This window comes from Lynx rufus, unplaced genomic scaffold (assembly GCF_022079265.1).
Source record: "Lynx rufus isolate CCGP_SWC_20201006 ecotype Redwood Valley unplaced genomic scaffold, mLynRuf1.p SCAF_1, whole genome shotgun sequence".
NCBI classification, from domain to species: Eukaryota; Metazoa; Chordata; class Mammalia; order Carnivora; family Felidae; genus Lynx; species Lynx rufus.
Window position 1 is genome coordinate 178,194,045 of NW_025814823.1, and position 16,461 is coordinate 178,210,505.

At 36.6% G+C, this 16,461-nt stretch overlaps 1 protein-coding gene across 1 annotated transcript in view; it reads right to left on the minus strand.

Annotated features, from left to right (window-relative positions):
• The window catches only part of RANBP17 (RAN binding protein 17), a 322,388-nt gene that overhangs the window by 88,759 nt on the left and 217,168 nt on the right, over positions 1–16,461 (minus strand). Inside the window, exons 15-16 of the mRNA XM_047076735.1 lie at positions 8,454–8,527; positions 7,321–7,401 (exon numbers count right to left, since the gene is read on the minus strand). Of these exons, the coding sequence (XP_046932691.1) occupies positions 7,321–7,401; positions 8,454–8,527 (155 nt within the window). The remainder of the gene's footprint in view (positions 1–7,320; positions 7,402–8,453; positions 8,528–16,461) is intronic.

Sequence of the window (16,461 nt, forward strand, 5' to 3'; positions counted from 1 at the left end):
GTCTTACTGACAGCTAGGATGACAAAGAAAGGAAGGAAAAAGTCAAAAGAAATGGTATATCCTACGGATGGTTGGAAATTTTGAAAATCTGTACCTCTGAAGAAGAGGAAAACCAAGCTGAGAATGAACTGGTTTTTTTCAGTTCCTGGAGTACTACACACTATAGCAGCTGATGGGCACGGCAGCACCAAGTAGGACTTCAATTCATGGTAGCCAGACTTCACTGAGTATCTACATTTCATCACACCTAAAATGCCACTGGTTAGAAAAAACATCATCATTTTATGTGCTGAGAAAGAAAGGGTGTTTTAAAACGTCACCAATTGTGGTGTTTATATATCTTATTACAGAAGTGTTAATGTGTGAAGCAATTTCTGTTTTAAAATCAAAGAAGCAGTTGGTGTATTAGGTGTAAGACATTCGCTGAGCACTAGAGGGTAGATGATACAACCGATCTAGGCAATTATTTAAAAGCCATACATGTTTACAAATAGGTTTTGCAGACAGAGTTAAAAACACATTATCCTAATGATAGAAGAAAGTTCACAGATAAGAAAAAGACATGTTGGAAATTGCTATCGGTAGATGACAGGTACAAAGTATAATGACTGAAATATCAGTTTCGTTATTTAAAAAGTGAGATTATGTTCATAAACTACTAAACTAAAAAAAATCCAAATATGTATAACCAAAATGAAGCATCTTAAGGAATACTATTAATTACTTATAAGGAACAGGAGTTAAGGCTTTGTCAATTAACTAAAGGGTAACATTAGGTTCACATGCCCACTACGTGAAATTGTGAACTATAGAAGAGGAGAAAGAAAAAAAAAAGACTCCTAATCTCTAATAACTTCCAGACTGATAGCTGAGAGGACTAGCCAATACAAAGCTATGTGATACTCATCTTCGGACATACAGATAAGAACTGGGTGTTCAGGAACATCAAGAAAAATAAAGACGATAGGAATGGAAATGAAAGGAATTAATATTCAGTGAGCACCTACTGTGTGACAGGATCAGTAGTATTAGGTGTCATATTTTCTTAGATAACATAGATATATCGTTACAGTGCTCGCTTCTGGCAGCACATGTACTAAAACCGGTAGGAAGATCAGCATGGCTCCTTGAGCAAAGATACATTGTTACATATTTATTACTTTATTTAATCCTTACAAAATCCCAAGAGATAGATAATATTCCCTTACTACAGATGAAGTAACTGAGCCTCAGAGAAATTAAATGACTCATGTTCTTTCAGTTAATACAATGACAAAGGGTCATAACTGTTTCAATACAGCTTCAACAAGTTTTCAGCAAGACTTGAAAATTTAAGAGACCTAATTGAGTTGCAATGGGTCAAATGAAAAGAACAGCATATGTGGTGATTCAGTAAAAATAATTAAGGGTGTCAAGGGGAAGGTAAAATAAATTTCCTTCGCCCGAGCATAAAGTACAAACAGTGGTTGAGAGGTGGATCGGAAAATTAGTTACGAGAACTCAGTAAGTCAAGTACTGTTAAAGGACTCATGTTCTAATCAATAATTTTACTTTGACCCGAGAAGCAAGGGGAAGTGATTCTGGGCTTTTGGGGAGAGAAATGATCAGATCACAATAATACTCGAGGAAGGTAATCTTGTGAAGCAGGAATCTAAAGAATTGTGTGAAGGTCTGAATAAGTGGGTTACAGAAAAGGAGTAGAGAGGATTCTCACACTTGATTCTAGTATAAAAACAAATGGAGCAGATAAATTATGGGATGACTTTTCCATGGATAATAGAGACAGAAAACAAAGAAATAAATCAACATTTCTTTTGATGAGAAATGTTAATAGAAGTACGCCTGAGGGATATATGCTGAAACTAGTTTTATTTAACATTCTCAAAACCATCTGGAGATGGTGGTATTCACTGAAATAAAGCAATACATTTTAATACTGTTTCACAAAGCAGAATTACTACTGTTTGTTACTAAATATTTCCTGTAACAGACATACCCAATTGTACTTCCATCCTTCACCCTTATTTCATTCTACAACTTTGTTTCATCTCTCACCCTCTACTCTTTCCTGACCCCCACCTCATTCAGGATTCGTACCCCGGTGGAGGGAAGATCAGTGACAGGGTAAGGATGTATGGTTTGCACATTAGTTGTATATTTAATGGCTTGTATATAAGCTATATCTAAATGACCTTGAATAAAAAGCACTCCCTCAAAGCCACCATATCAAAATGTCACATGCCCATATTATTTTTGATGAATAAATTTTCAGAAAATTAGTATGTAATTTATTTGAGTTAAATTTTAAAAGGAAAAAGAAACTATGTTAATAAAACAATGGACTTTGAGCTCTTAGGAAAAATATGTGAAAGGCAGTCTGGAATCAGGATCAATTCTATTAGAATTTAAAATCTGGGAGGGCAGGATCTGTGTCTCATTTGTCCTTTTGCCCTGTACTTAGCAAATGCTTAATTAATATTTGCTAAACTGAGAGAGGCCAGTAAGGGGCGGGGGGGGGGGCGGGGGGGGGAAGGGACCAACTCTTGATTTCAGCTCAGGTCAGGTTCTCATGGTTCGTGAGTTCGAGCCCTGCCTCAGGCTCTGCAGCATTAGCGTAGAGCCTGCTTGGGATTCCCCCTCTCTCTGCCCCTCCCCTACTTTCTTTCTCTCCCCCCGCCAAAAAAAAGAGGCCAGTAATATAAAATAAATCATTAGGATGAGTATAGAATTAAGTTTAAAAATCATTATTTTATTCTTACTCAGCGTTAAATCTAAATTAAGAATGCAGTTCTGGGTATTACACTAAAACTACCACCACCACCACCACCATGAAAAACAAGCAAGAAAAGACAAAGGAAGCTAGAAGAGGTGAGGGGCTGAAAAAGAAAATCATCACAGGGATCAAGTAGCCTGAACAGGAAAGAGATTCTTTGGCTTGTAAACACGAAAACAATGGAGATAAGCTACCGATAGATAAACACATGTAGGATGCATGTAGATAGGAACTATGTTCACCAAATCCTGGTGTACAGGAACTAAGGAGATAGTCTCAAAGTGTTAGAGGGTTAGTCTGAAGCCAAATGGAGGGAATTATTTCTTTACCAAATAACCCGGGCCAGCTTCGCGGATGTCCATGCTATGCATTTATACAGTGTTCTATGCTTAGAAGGGCCAGTGTTTGCTTCAATGCTGTGTTGGTAAGGTCTTGAAAAAAAAGTTTTTTTAAGATTTTATTTTTAAAAAATCTCTACACCTAACATGGGGCTCGAATTTACAACCCTAAGATCAAGAGTCACGTGCTCCACGCACTGAGGCAGCCAGGTGCCCTGAAATTCTTAACAGCTTAGGAACAAGGCACCCCACATTTTCATTTTGTGTGGGGCCCTGTGAATTATGAAGATGGTTTTGCAATAGTACAGAGAAGTTATTCATCCTAAGAATTGTAGTTAACAGTATCAACAGGGTAAAATGAATTTGGATAAATTCATGAATTAATGTAGGACCCTGTTATGGTGCCTGTTTTTCAAAAGCTAAAGATATTTTGGGTTTTCTTTGAAGATGATGTAGTAAGGGCAACTACCAATAGAGGGCCTAATAGAAAATGAAATTTCCTTTCTCATTATTATCTACCTGAAACCCAAAGTGAGACATGTCACTGCTATAAATTTGAGTGAACAATGAATTGAAGTAGAAATATTGATCAATTATTCTTCAAGGGAAGAAAAACTTGAAATACTGATTAATAAACAGAATTTTAGATGAAATTTAACATCTTCCTCTGTCTTTCTCAGCATTTAAAATAAGTTTATTTCATGGCTTTGTATGACCCTTCTCTCCCCAGTCTTCCCAGCCACTTCCTTGTCCTAATCACTTGAAAAATCTTATCCCTTCCCCGGTTGGAAACTAGAATTTATGACTGGAAGGTATTTTATTTTACTTTTTTATTTTTTTTTCATGTTTATTTATTTTTGAGGGAGAGAGACAGAGCGCGAGCACAGGAGGGGCAGGGAGAGGGAGACACAGAATTCAAAGCAGGCTCCAGGCTCTGAGCTGTCATCACAGAGCCCTACACGGGGCTCGAACTCATGAACCACAAGATCATGAACTGTGAGATCATGACCTGAACTAAAGCCGGATGCTTAACCTACTGAGCCACCCAGGTGCCCCATGACTGGAAAGTATTTTAAAGAGGAAAAAGGATCCATAAGTATGAGACCTGGATGTGGAAGACTGCCCTAGGACAGAGCCATTTCAACTCTGTGCATGTTAAATAAAGCTACTTAGAATCTGGAATTTCTTGAAATTTAGTCTTGGAAAGTTAAAGAATATATTAAAAAGTTACTCAGATATATTTGCTGAGTGTAATATATATGCCTCATGTAACGAATCTGATAGGAAAACATAAACTTTCCCTCAAAAGGGCCGCTGGATTTTAAAATTACAGTAGTCTTACCAATTTGGAAAGCTTCAAATTTGGCAAACAGAAACTTTGCGGTAAAATGCAACAGACTCTCCAGTTAAAATCTGGGGACTTAATGAAATTGTCTCCTTATATACATTATTATTTAAGGAACTAGCCTATCTCTAAAAATGTCAAGTCTGACTTTCCCTAGTGAAGACAGAGTCCTGTAGAGAAATACCTGACTTTCTTATTTGGGACATCCAGTTCAAGTTTCCAATTATCTTAAAGCACACGTTCTCATAGCATGGTCCCTAAGCCACCAGCATCACTGGAAACTTGCTGAAAATGCAAATTCTCAGGCCAGTCTAACACCTCCTAAAACATACACTCTAGGGGTGGGGTCCGGCAATTTGTATTCTAACAAGAACTCTAGAGATTCTGATCATCCCTAAAGTTTGAGACTACTGCCTTGAGGCAAGTAAACATGAGCCTGTTTACACTTCCTAAAAATGAGGATCTTTTGTGATTTCAATTTCCAAGCAAGCAGTCAGATACAAGAACACTAAAGTTCATAGACTGGCCTTGTGAACCATAAACAAACACTGAGTAGCATTCACTCTGAAGATGATAAAAACAGAAAAAACAAAACAAAAAATATCTAAAGACATGCATTAGAAAGTAATCAGGAACATTTAAAAACTTCATAGTAAGATGCTTTTCAGTTATTCCGTACTAGTATTTTAAACACAGATATTTTGAATATTAATATATAAATAGGTTTCCATTAATAGAGGCCAGTTGGTGATGATTTTTATCTTGCATAAGTGTTTCTAGTGCCGAAGAGTGCCAGCTGATTTTTAACACAAATATAATGTACTGCTTTAAAATCAGGACTTAAAAACATATTATAATAAAGAAACCGATTGGAAACAACAAAACATGCATTAGGTAACCAGCAACTGCACTGAAATAGATATAGCACTCACATATTCCATTATGTAAATGAATTCAAAGATATTTCATGACTGATCAGCTAGAAGGGACATAATGATTTATAATTCAAATAACTGAGCACTGAAATCAAATTGAACTAATATATATTTCTAAATATGGAAACCTGAAATAATTGTTAAAAAATATAAATCAATGTACCCAAGTTGAAATCATTTGCATCCCTTGGTTTAAATGTTATAGCTTTTAAGTTTTATCTAATAAGTTTTCTGAAAATATGATTTTTTATTAACTTCGAGAAGTGTTCAAAAGCAATAAACATCTTATGAAACAAAAGGTTATAATTTTAGAATTAAAGAATATATAAGAGATATAAGGTGATAAGAAAAGCATCTTACTTAAATATTGGATAGAAATAAATTAGGCATTATGCACATTATACCAAAAAGAATACAAATCAAATTAATTTTATATTAGATTTCAATTCCAACCTAAAAAACAGGGTAAATCTAAACAATAGATACGTGCTGTAAAATAACACAGGCTTCTTTTCAGATAACGTGCTCTCAAAGTAATTCATTGTGAAAAGGCCAGAGTTTGCAAGACTAGGAAGTACTTATAAACCACTTCATATGTTAGAAATAAAGAGTATTTCAGCATTATTATTAAAAAAAAAAAATACAGGTTGAGTTTTTTTTTTTTTTAATAAGAAAAAATACATATCTTAAAAAGCCAAAATGACCACTGGAATTGGGTTGTACATCACTTTCCAGTAAAAAGGAAAAACAGCCTGGACAGGTGTAATTTATCATTTTTCTGATTTAATATCAAAGAAATATATTAAAATAATAAAAAGAATCCTGAAATCCTCAAAATTTGTAGTGATAAATAGCCCTCCCTGTCTTTATTGCATTATACCTACTAACAGAAATATTGCATGGTGGATTTTGCCAGACAAGGACGATTATTTTCCAATAAAAAGTTGCATATTAAATTCCAGCACAAAAGTGGGTGTCTAATACTTTGGAAATCTTTTATGGTTTCCCAAGGAACACAATTTTAAACTTAACTAATACAAACATATTCCTGCAGTGAGCCTACATTAAAGATTTCTATCCAATGCCATTGATTTTCAGAATGCTGTCCTCATATTTAAATTTCAGCTAATCTTGGTGGTTAACTAAACCAACACTTATTTTTCACAAGTCCTGTATGTTTGATAGCTAACATATAAAAGACAATCTACACGCTTCTCTCTCATTGGTAGAAACAGGACAATAGTATCAACTATAATCTAATGAGAAAGGATGATTCTAGTTAGATTTAAGAAATCTGCTAAAGATAGAAACCCAAACATTTAATGCATAATGGGAAATCTTATTTTGGAGTAAATAAGATGTTGATTTGTTGGCGGCAATAATCCAAGAAGTGGTAAAAACACTTATATAATTTTCTTCCTATTCCTCCTTTGTGCCTCTTAACTAATCAAAATAATATTCTTTTCAAGAAACTGAAGAATACTGAAGCTATAGTATTTACTCTCAGGAATTCAATTTTTATAAGGTAATATTTTTAGAACATTTCGACCTTCTTAAAATTAGTTACATGCTTTCTTTTAAAATAAGAACTCCCTGAAAATTATGAAAAATCACAGACTAAGACACATGCGGTTGTATACTTTCTTATGTATCCACTTATTAACCTGGATGGGTATAAACATAACTTTAACTAGTTAGGAATCTATATATCCATATAAATTCAATTGTGACTGAATAAATACTTGACAGTACGTAGCTAATATAAATCTTTCAAAAACACACATTTAAATATAAGGCTAAATGAAAGGTTTTTTATTAAAAAAAAAACAAACAAACCTGCAACATTATAAGCAAGGAAAACACCTGGCCAATAGAATGTACCTGTTGGGGTGTTTCTATACATTACTAGATATACAGTAAAAAGGATATCCAACAGAAAGATCATTTAGGAACTGAAGAGTCCTTGAAATCACAGGCTCACATCTTCCCCAGTATTTAAGATTTGTAACGCTAAATATGAAAACAAAGTTTTTAGTTGTAAGTAAGGTATTTGGTTGTACAGGGAGAACATGAAAATACACATATATGTATGTTAAGTTACATGACCTAAACCCAAAATATCTCACGAAGTTGAAAAACAGGTTTAAATACCACTAGAACATTTTCTATTCTACTTTTTTTAATGGCATAATCAAAATTATATCCTATCAATATACAATGAACACTGCTCCCCAAATGGTACATAATTCCATACAGTTAGTTTTGTACATTGAAAAAACTGTCTAAGTGTTTCACAGAAGAAGTACCAAGTTTGTATGTAAAACAAGCATATTAGGGAATGACAGCAGGAGTTACAAAGGAAGTCAAATAGAGGCTCACAGTTACTGCCAAGAAATGAACCATCAAACTTGTGGCTCCAAAGCTCACTTCTTATGATCATGATTGTTTGTGTAGCTTTGCTCTCTGCAAGCAACACAGTGCTGTCTATCTGTTACACAGATGTAGTGGGTTGCCAACTGGAGGCATACAAGTTGAGACTAAATGTACAAAATTCTGTCTATGACTAGAAACTCGTTAATTCTGCTAACAAATTATAAGGATGATTTAAGGGAATTTTCCATGAGTAGGTTTTTGATAGCCATTAAGTTCCTGCTGGAATCAATGAATGCCCTGTCTTAAGGCAATCAAACCCCTCCCAATGATTCCAGTTTGCAATAATCTCTTCAGATGCTCTTTGAAATTGGGTATTTTCTTTCTAATTAAAAGCAAAAATGCTGCCAATTGTCTTGAAGAGTCAAAGTCTATAAACATCTTAAAACCACGTTTTGATGGGGCATACTGCAGTGGTATGGATTCCTTGACAAATAAGGATGTCTTTAGGGTGGTGAATTTTAAATATGTGAAATTAAGTTTCAATTAAGAACAATGCTACCATTCTAAGAATTAACGCATAATTTTTAAGTCTTTTATTAAAGATTAATACTTATTAAGAGATTTAAACACAGCAAAAGTATCCATTACATTCAAAGCAACCACAACAAAAGAAAAATCCAAGAACTCACATTTTCGTCATGAATGTTTCTAGAACATGGTTGTCATCTGTTATTCCTAAAACTTCTGACATACGGGCATATACCTGGATGAAAACATTTCATTGTTAAAAGCTTTATCATTAACATAGATTTTCAAAAGACTATTCAAACTGAACAAATGGAAGATTTAAAGCATTGCTGCATCCACAGTGAAGTAGGGTGTCGGTAGGGAAAGCAAATGAAGGATTTAGAGAAAAAATTATACTTTAAAAATTTACTCTCTTTTTCTTCCAGGAAGTACCTCTCTCATTTTGACATACATACCCACCCACACACACCCACACTCACAGACTCATTTTATTCCCAGCACACCACATAATTTTCTTTCTCAAACTGGTAAACCAACCCTTTCTCAAAGATGGGCGTTATGTATACAAAGGGCTGAAAAGTGGAGTGTCTCAATAAACAAAACATTTAAAAAATTTCCATCTATGCCAGGTATCAGCAAACCATCAAACAATTCAGGATTATGTCAGGCAGTTATAAAAATAAGGATTTCAAAAATAAGAGGAAGTTAAAGAATTTATAAACATTCTCCTCAAAAATCTTTCAATTAAGCTCCCCCCAATATAGAGATAGGTCTTACTTTCCATGCTGAAACGGAAATCCCAGGCTCAGAGATTCTCTGTTGAATACATCAGGGCCTGGGGAATCCATTAAGCTCCCAATTAGGGAGTGTTGGTGGCAGAGTTTGGGGTGCAACATTTCAGTCCCAACCTAAGCCACATTGAGCTTATAAACATATCCCACTTCAAGTGGGAAAATGCCACCAGCAGCCAATGGAATATTCCCTAATAGCCTGGCAAAGCTGAGAGGTGGGTTGACACCTCCATACTCCCTGATGCTCTGGTGTGATTCCAGGTTATCCCTGCCAGACACCAGCTGTATGGGATTTCTCTTCTGTGATTTGATCCCCTGTGATTGTGTTCTCTCACTTTCTCCCGCTCCGCCTATTTCTTATGGTATGGCATGGCAACTTAGCTTTCACTCCCTATGCCTTTTGCTTTTCACATGTGAACACCAGCTTCATACACTACCACAGGTCATGAAGGTGAATTACAGGGTTATACAAGGGAGGAAGGCTGTTCACCGCAGAGATCTCGTATCTGTATTTTAAACACCATTCAAAGCAGAAGCTTGTGTTCTGGGCTTTCATCCTAAGTCCTATAACCAGAAGCTGCTCAGGCCAATGGGAGAGAGAGGAAAAGGTGGGGGGCAAGTGGAGAGGGCAAGAGAAGGAAAGAAGGGTAGAGGGGAAAAGGTGGGGGAGAGAAAAAGGAAAACTGAGACTCACATTCCTGTTGCCCCTTCTGCTAATTTCTGAGCCCTACAGAAAAGCATTTCAATTACTGTATCTATGATTTTGCTCATGAGAGGAGGCCTTCATCTCTTATAGGATTGAAGCTATCACTGTGTTTGTAAGATGTTTAGGGGGAAGAGGGAGCTAGGGAGAAAAACTCCCAGGGAAGTTAGTCACCACCAGTCCTCAAAGATCAGAAATGTTTATGCACAGAGAAGGCTCAAAGGAAGAATGGTATGTAGAAAGGGAAGTTTCCCTTATCTCAGCATGATCCTAACCCTCTCTTATGGATGGAAGTAAATTGGGTCCCTTAGAAAACCTGTATTGACATGATTAATGGCACACAAGGCCCTTCACAACTTGGCCCCAACATACCTCATCTTCTACTATTTCCCTCCATCTGAAGCCACAATGAAATACTGATGGATCACCGAGGCTTCTCACGCAATTTCAGATTTCTAGGAGTTCGTGTACCGCTCATTCTGCCTGAATTAGCTTTCTTTTTCCTCTCCCCTTGATTCCCATTCAAAAGTCATCTCCTCTGCATTCTTCTCTGCTGTCCCAGGGAGATCACTCTCCTTTATGCTCCCACAGTGTCTGGTCCATTCCTCTCTCGTGGTGTTTTTCACACCTGTAATTGTTCGGGTGTCCATTTCCCCCACTACATTGTATTGTATTTTTGTAAAATCAAGGTTTTACATTTTCAAGACTTTATAAGTGCTATGTTTTTTATGGCATAGCTCAAAATTAATCTAATTTTGATTTTATCCATGCAACATTGAATAATAAAAACATAATAACTAAACTGTGATTTTAAACCTTTAAGACTGTTTAAAAATCTTTTTTTTTTTTTTCCAATTGGTCCTTCTTACAGGGAAGTTTTCTGTGGTGTCCCTGGCATTCAAGGAAGGGGGAAGCTGGGCAGGCAGGTCTGTTGTGTTCTGCTGTCAAAACAGCTTCTCCGAGTATCAGATTTGACCCAATAAGATACTAGAAAAAACAGTCAACATTGACACATGGCAGTGCTTTAATCCACAATTATCCTTGTAACTTGCACCATTCCTTTTATCATCCATTAGCTTTGATTCCCATTATCCCATCTAGAACTGTGTCAACGCTTCTGTCCCTAGGGATTTCTCTCCACTCCTAGGATCTGACAGTCAAGCTTGAGTACTAAACAGGATCATTACCTCTTAAATCCACTTATCTGATCTACTGAATAGTAAATTGAAAAGCTCATTAAGAGCAACAATCTGATTTGTTTTCACGTGTGACAGGGTCATTTAAAATCAATGTATGATTACTGCATTTCTTTTAAAAGACTGTCTCACATTTTCCAAGGCACCTTACCATTCAGAGAGCATGCAGATAATATGAAAATGTCTTTAAACATTTGAATTCAATTATACCACAGACATATACAATTTGGGAGTGGGAAACAGTCTGTCCAGTGAGGAAACATCTTTGAGAATGTTTATCACAAAGCACAAATCAATGAAGGCTTTCTACAGAAAACATTCTAACACAATATTTAGGGATTTTCAACATTTTCTAAAACTTCTATCACTTCGCCAAAAAAATTTTCATTCACAGCAAGAAGAACCTACATCACAATACTCATTTTAAAGAAGGATACTGAAGCTGGCATAGGAGTGCAGGAAGGGAAAAAGTCCTCCCTTGAAGTTCACAGATTCCCAGTTTTTTTAAATTTCAGGATCAATTAAGGTAATTAGATCATAATGAAAAATAAGCAGAAATCTAAGAAACAAGAGATGAAGCCCATGTGTGTTGTCCATCCTTCTCTGAGGGTTACAATGAAGTTGAAAATGGCTATGCTTTTGGTTATGCTGGTTTCACATACCCAGACATGCACACATTATAACCTTGTTTTTGCCTGGCCACCTGTGCCTTCCTTCTGCTCCTTCTTTTTTAATATGCCTGTATTTCTCTATTAGACGATAAGCTCCCTGAGGACAGAAATGATGTTCTTTTATCTCCCATGCTTAATGTTTGACAAAGGTTTGTTAAATGAATAAAAAGAGCATAATGATAAAGTGCACATATTGGCGGACTCCATTTCATTCACAATTTTTTTTTTTTAAACAAAAGCAAAACAACCCATAAGAGGCATGGCTTTTGCACAGAACTTTTTCTCTTTAAAAATAATATACCCCAAATTCCACTCACCAGAAGTAACCCTGGTTAAATATCGTTATTTAAAAAGGCGTGGTGTTAATGCTTAAATAATGTTTCTGGAAGAAGCTCTCCCTGCAGTGAGAAGAGCTCTCCTCCTGTGATACTGTGAGCAACCACCATTGCCAGCCTGTTAGTGGCACTTCTCAGATGACACAATAGAATATGATCTTGGTGTAGTATTAATTTTCCGTGTGCATATGTGTTTCCTCCACTATTTCAAGCACGTGCTGCCTGAGGGCAGGGAAGATACTTCTTTCTTCTACCATCTCCAGAAGTAATTAGGATACTGCCTTGGCAAACTTAGCAATGTAGAAAAAATATGGGCTTTGGTCCCAAACATATCTGGATTTGAATTCTGGATTTGCCACTAACTAGGTGTAACTTAAAGTCTCTGGATCTTGATTTTCTATCTGTAAAACGGGAATAATAATAATAATAATAATAATAATAATAAAACCTACTTTATGGCTTTTGGGAAGATTAAAGATGATCCCTAATACAGAGCTTGGTATTTAGTAGTTACTCATCAAATGCTGCTTCTCTTTCTACCCCTTCTTATGGACCTTTTCTCATAGTAGGCGCTAAAAACTGTCAGCTAATATCTGTTCAAGAAAAGGCTCGTTACATAAAAAACAACAGGAAAGTAAGAAGGTGTTTATCTTGAAGATTTTCACACTGCACAGATAAAGTTAAAGCAAACAAAACCTTAAATTTATATCAATGTTGAAATCTTTATATTCAATTAACACACTCTCATCATGGTCAGAAATGGCACTCATTAAAGGCATAAAGCTTCAAAATTTCATGCTACAAAACGGATTTTTTTCCCTACTTCCACATAGTTGTTATCTTACAAGCCAGAAAAATTACCTATTTTAACCACTCATCCATCTCTCTAGCTCTTGAAATACAGGAGGTTGTTAGAAATGTAAGGAATTATCACTATTATGGATTTGAGAAGACATGCTCCTAAAAAACTGTTTTGATATGTTTGTTTTCTCATCTCTGTTTATTTTACTATGAAGGTTCTTTTCAACTTCAGAAAAGAGCATTTAGGTATGTACTCAACGCTTCGACAATCCATACATTCTCTAACTCCTCAACTAACCAAATGACAAATATTGCCTGTGCACATGCAGGTAGCTTAAGTGATCTTATATCTGGCTTTTTAAAAGGGAAGCCAGACAAGATAAGAAAACCAGACAAGGAATAAGCATACAAACAACAGTAAGATTTTGAGTTGTAAATTTAATTTAATAAAGAATAAAAGCATGGGCTGTGATAATTTTTTAAATTGCTTTCTTTTTCCAATCCTAATTCTTAGTCTTGGGTATGTGCAGTGTTGTCTCTTAACATTCTGGTTATAACTTTGAAGAAACTAATTATGTCAATCCTTAAATTTGAAGTAGATTACAGAACTGGGAAACCCAGAATATTAGTTCCTAAAGGTTGTATGGATATATAATGACAGTCACAGAAATTCAATAACAGCCCTCTATGAAATGTACTCAAAAGCACCACATGAAACAAATTAAAAAGAACAATGAATCTCTCATTCTGTGCAAATAAGAAAATAAGAGAAAACACTGGTTCTATAGGTTTTCATAACAGTTGTTATAATGAATTAAGATTTTGGATAATGAATCCTCAGAAAATTACAGTAAGTTAATACCCCTAGGCCTTCCATAAATGTTTAAGATGTTATAACTTCTCAAAGAGCTTTTGTAAGCAGGCTCAATGCAGAAAATTAGCAGTGCTGTGGAAATCAACTATAAAGTATTCTGCCATCAGATAATATACTTTCCTGAACCGATTTATTCCCCCCAAATTCATTTACTAATACAAAATTGATACCATGAAATTTTTAAAAACCCTGATAATTGTTGTAAATTCTAAAGTATTGTTTCAATGTGCTGAAATGATTCATCAAGATTTTTAACCAGTTGTAATTTAGTAAAACAAAATCTGTCACCAGAAAGGATCCAATATAGTGAAAACATTAACACCCCTTAGGAAAAGAGTTCTGGAACTTAATGTGAATTCACTTATTGTGCATGAGAAACCAATTTTCGTATTTTTGTCTTAGTCTTCAAGTGTCCCTGACATCAATGCAGTACTTTCTACAAAACAGACCCGTTGGAGTGCAAGGTGGGAGAAGGAGGAGAAGGCGAGGTGTGAGAGGGAATAGAGGATTTAATGACTTGGATCTAAACCGTTTGGAACTAAAGATACTGAGGTCTTTCATGAATGCTTAAGGCAGAAAAAAAAAAAAAAACCAACCATGATCATCACAATTAACATGACACATGAAGAGATTTAATGGTACAAATATCATTGCTTCATGTTAAACATACAAACTTAGTGCTACTGAATAGATCCACGCTAATCTCGGTGGACTAATTTTTCCCTCATATCATTTAAAATTGCACCACAAAATAAGGACCAAAATTAGGTGAAAAAAATCTTTTGCCAGAATTTAATTTTAAAATCATAACTTATGTTGGAAACCAAGTGGTAAAAGGTTAGAATTCTGCTTGCCTCATTCAGTGGAATACAGAATGGCAACTGATAAAAGCTGGCTATGGAAGTACAAAATAAATATGAAATGTTAAGTGTTTATTTCAATTAGAATATCTGAACCCACCATCTGTGGTGGCCATCTTGCTAAGGGGACACGTACCTAACAAATCTCTTAAGAGGCATTCCCAATCTGCTTGAATAAGCTATTGTATAAGAAAACTTGGAGCGACCACTTTGGCCTCACATTTCCTTCGCTCCACATCCTGTGGCACAAAGCATGAACTCAGCAGGCTGGGGTGCTGGGCTGCCTGCTGCCTTGTGATAATCCCCTCTCCCAGTAGGGGCCTCCACTGATGCATGGCTAAGAACATGCTTCCTCTTTTGCTTGCACCCCAGTGGGGTATCCATTCCTAACTTGGGCCCAAATCCAGACTGCTAAGGAAGGGCTCCAGATGCTGCCAGAGATATTTTTGGATTGGTTTCTAAACAATCATTTATTTGAAAGAGGAGTACAGGTACAGTGTGAAGACCAGCAATGCTGGTTAATTTTGGAGAGATTCTCTCCCTCCCCCTCCCCGACCAGATCTAAGGTCTAACTACCACCTGTTCAACAGAAGCTGGCTGTTTGCCTCACTTTCCTTCAGGGAGCCACTGACTAAGGATCTCCACCAGCATGAACCTAATGTCTCCCGACAGGCCTTCACTAGCCAAGAGGGACCCGGGTCGAGTGCACCAGTTATTGGTCACAGGATACACAGCCCATAGAAAGACTCCTGCGGTGCAACCAGCTGAAAGCCAACTAGAGAAGATGGGGAGTGTACATTTGTCCTGACACAGCTTTGCTCCTGCTGGCTGCCAACTCACTCCATGTCTGCGGCCAAGCTTCTGTTAGACTAGTCTTCTGTGGCTAAAACCATGGTAAAGCACGGGGTAAATATATTATCTTCCCAAGCTCATACAATAAGAAGCTAACCATGGCTAGGACACAAAGCTACTAGAAGGCAGCTTGATTGATTCTGGTGGAAGGTTTTGAGACCATGTATTTCAGGCATTTTGTTTATAATTCTGTGCAAAAGCAAATTTGTACCATGATTAGACCTTGGAGCAAAGAAGTTGATGCTGGATGTAGTTCTGTGCAAGGGTGATGGTGGAAGTGGGGAACTGGGAAATAAAAGATTTTTTTTTTTTACCATAATCCCCTATATCTCTCAAAGATGTCCACCAGAAACATATTCTGGCGTAAGGGATACATGTACTATAGATACCGTTCAGTAACAGATGCTATTCAAGGGAGCCCTAAGAAAACTTTCTCCTTTCAGGTATGAATGATTGGTTAGAATTGGCCACTTCAGAAATGTTGTAATCAAGAAACCTAGGCTGCTTCCACACCGTGCAATCACACTAAACTGAGTCTTTGCAGTTGATCCTGCTTACTGGCTGACTACTGAACATTTGGTTATAGACCATGCATACTACAGGGTTACACAGTGCATAAACAGGGAGCCAAGAAGGCACCTCTACACTTATCACTGTGAGCATGTACCTGTTTTAGGAATAAGAGCCTGAGGCTGTGGTGAGACAAGCATAAAGACTGGTGATCCACCACAACAACCAGCAACTCAACTCACCTTCACTAATTTCCAAGCCTTCTCTGGAACTCGGGACACATCACTCCTCAGGTGTACAACCTAAAAAGCACAGAGTTTAGGGACCTGGCACCTGACGTTAGGGATTAGGGAAGAGCAGGAGGCCCTCCCGACTTCAGATAGAGAGAGAAAATGTGGTTCAGGATCTTTGTGGCTGTCACCGAAAATATTCCTGGGACTTTGATTTTATCCTGGAAGTCTTGAGCAAAGACAATGGTGAAGTGCTGTTCAGAGTCTGGATGTGGTTATATGGATTACACCATGGGTTTGCTTCCATGGAATAATTCAAAAAACCAATTATTAAAGGATAGCCCTA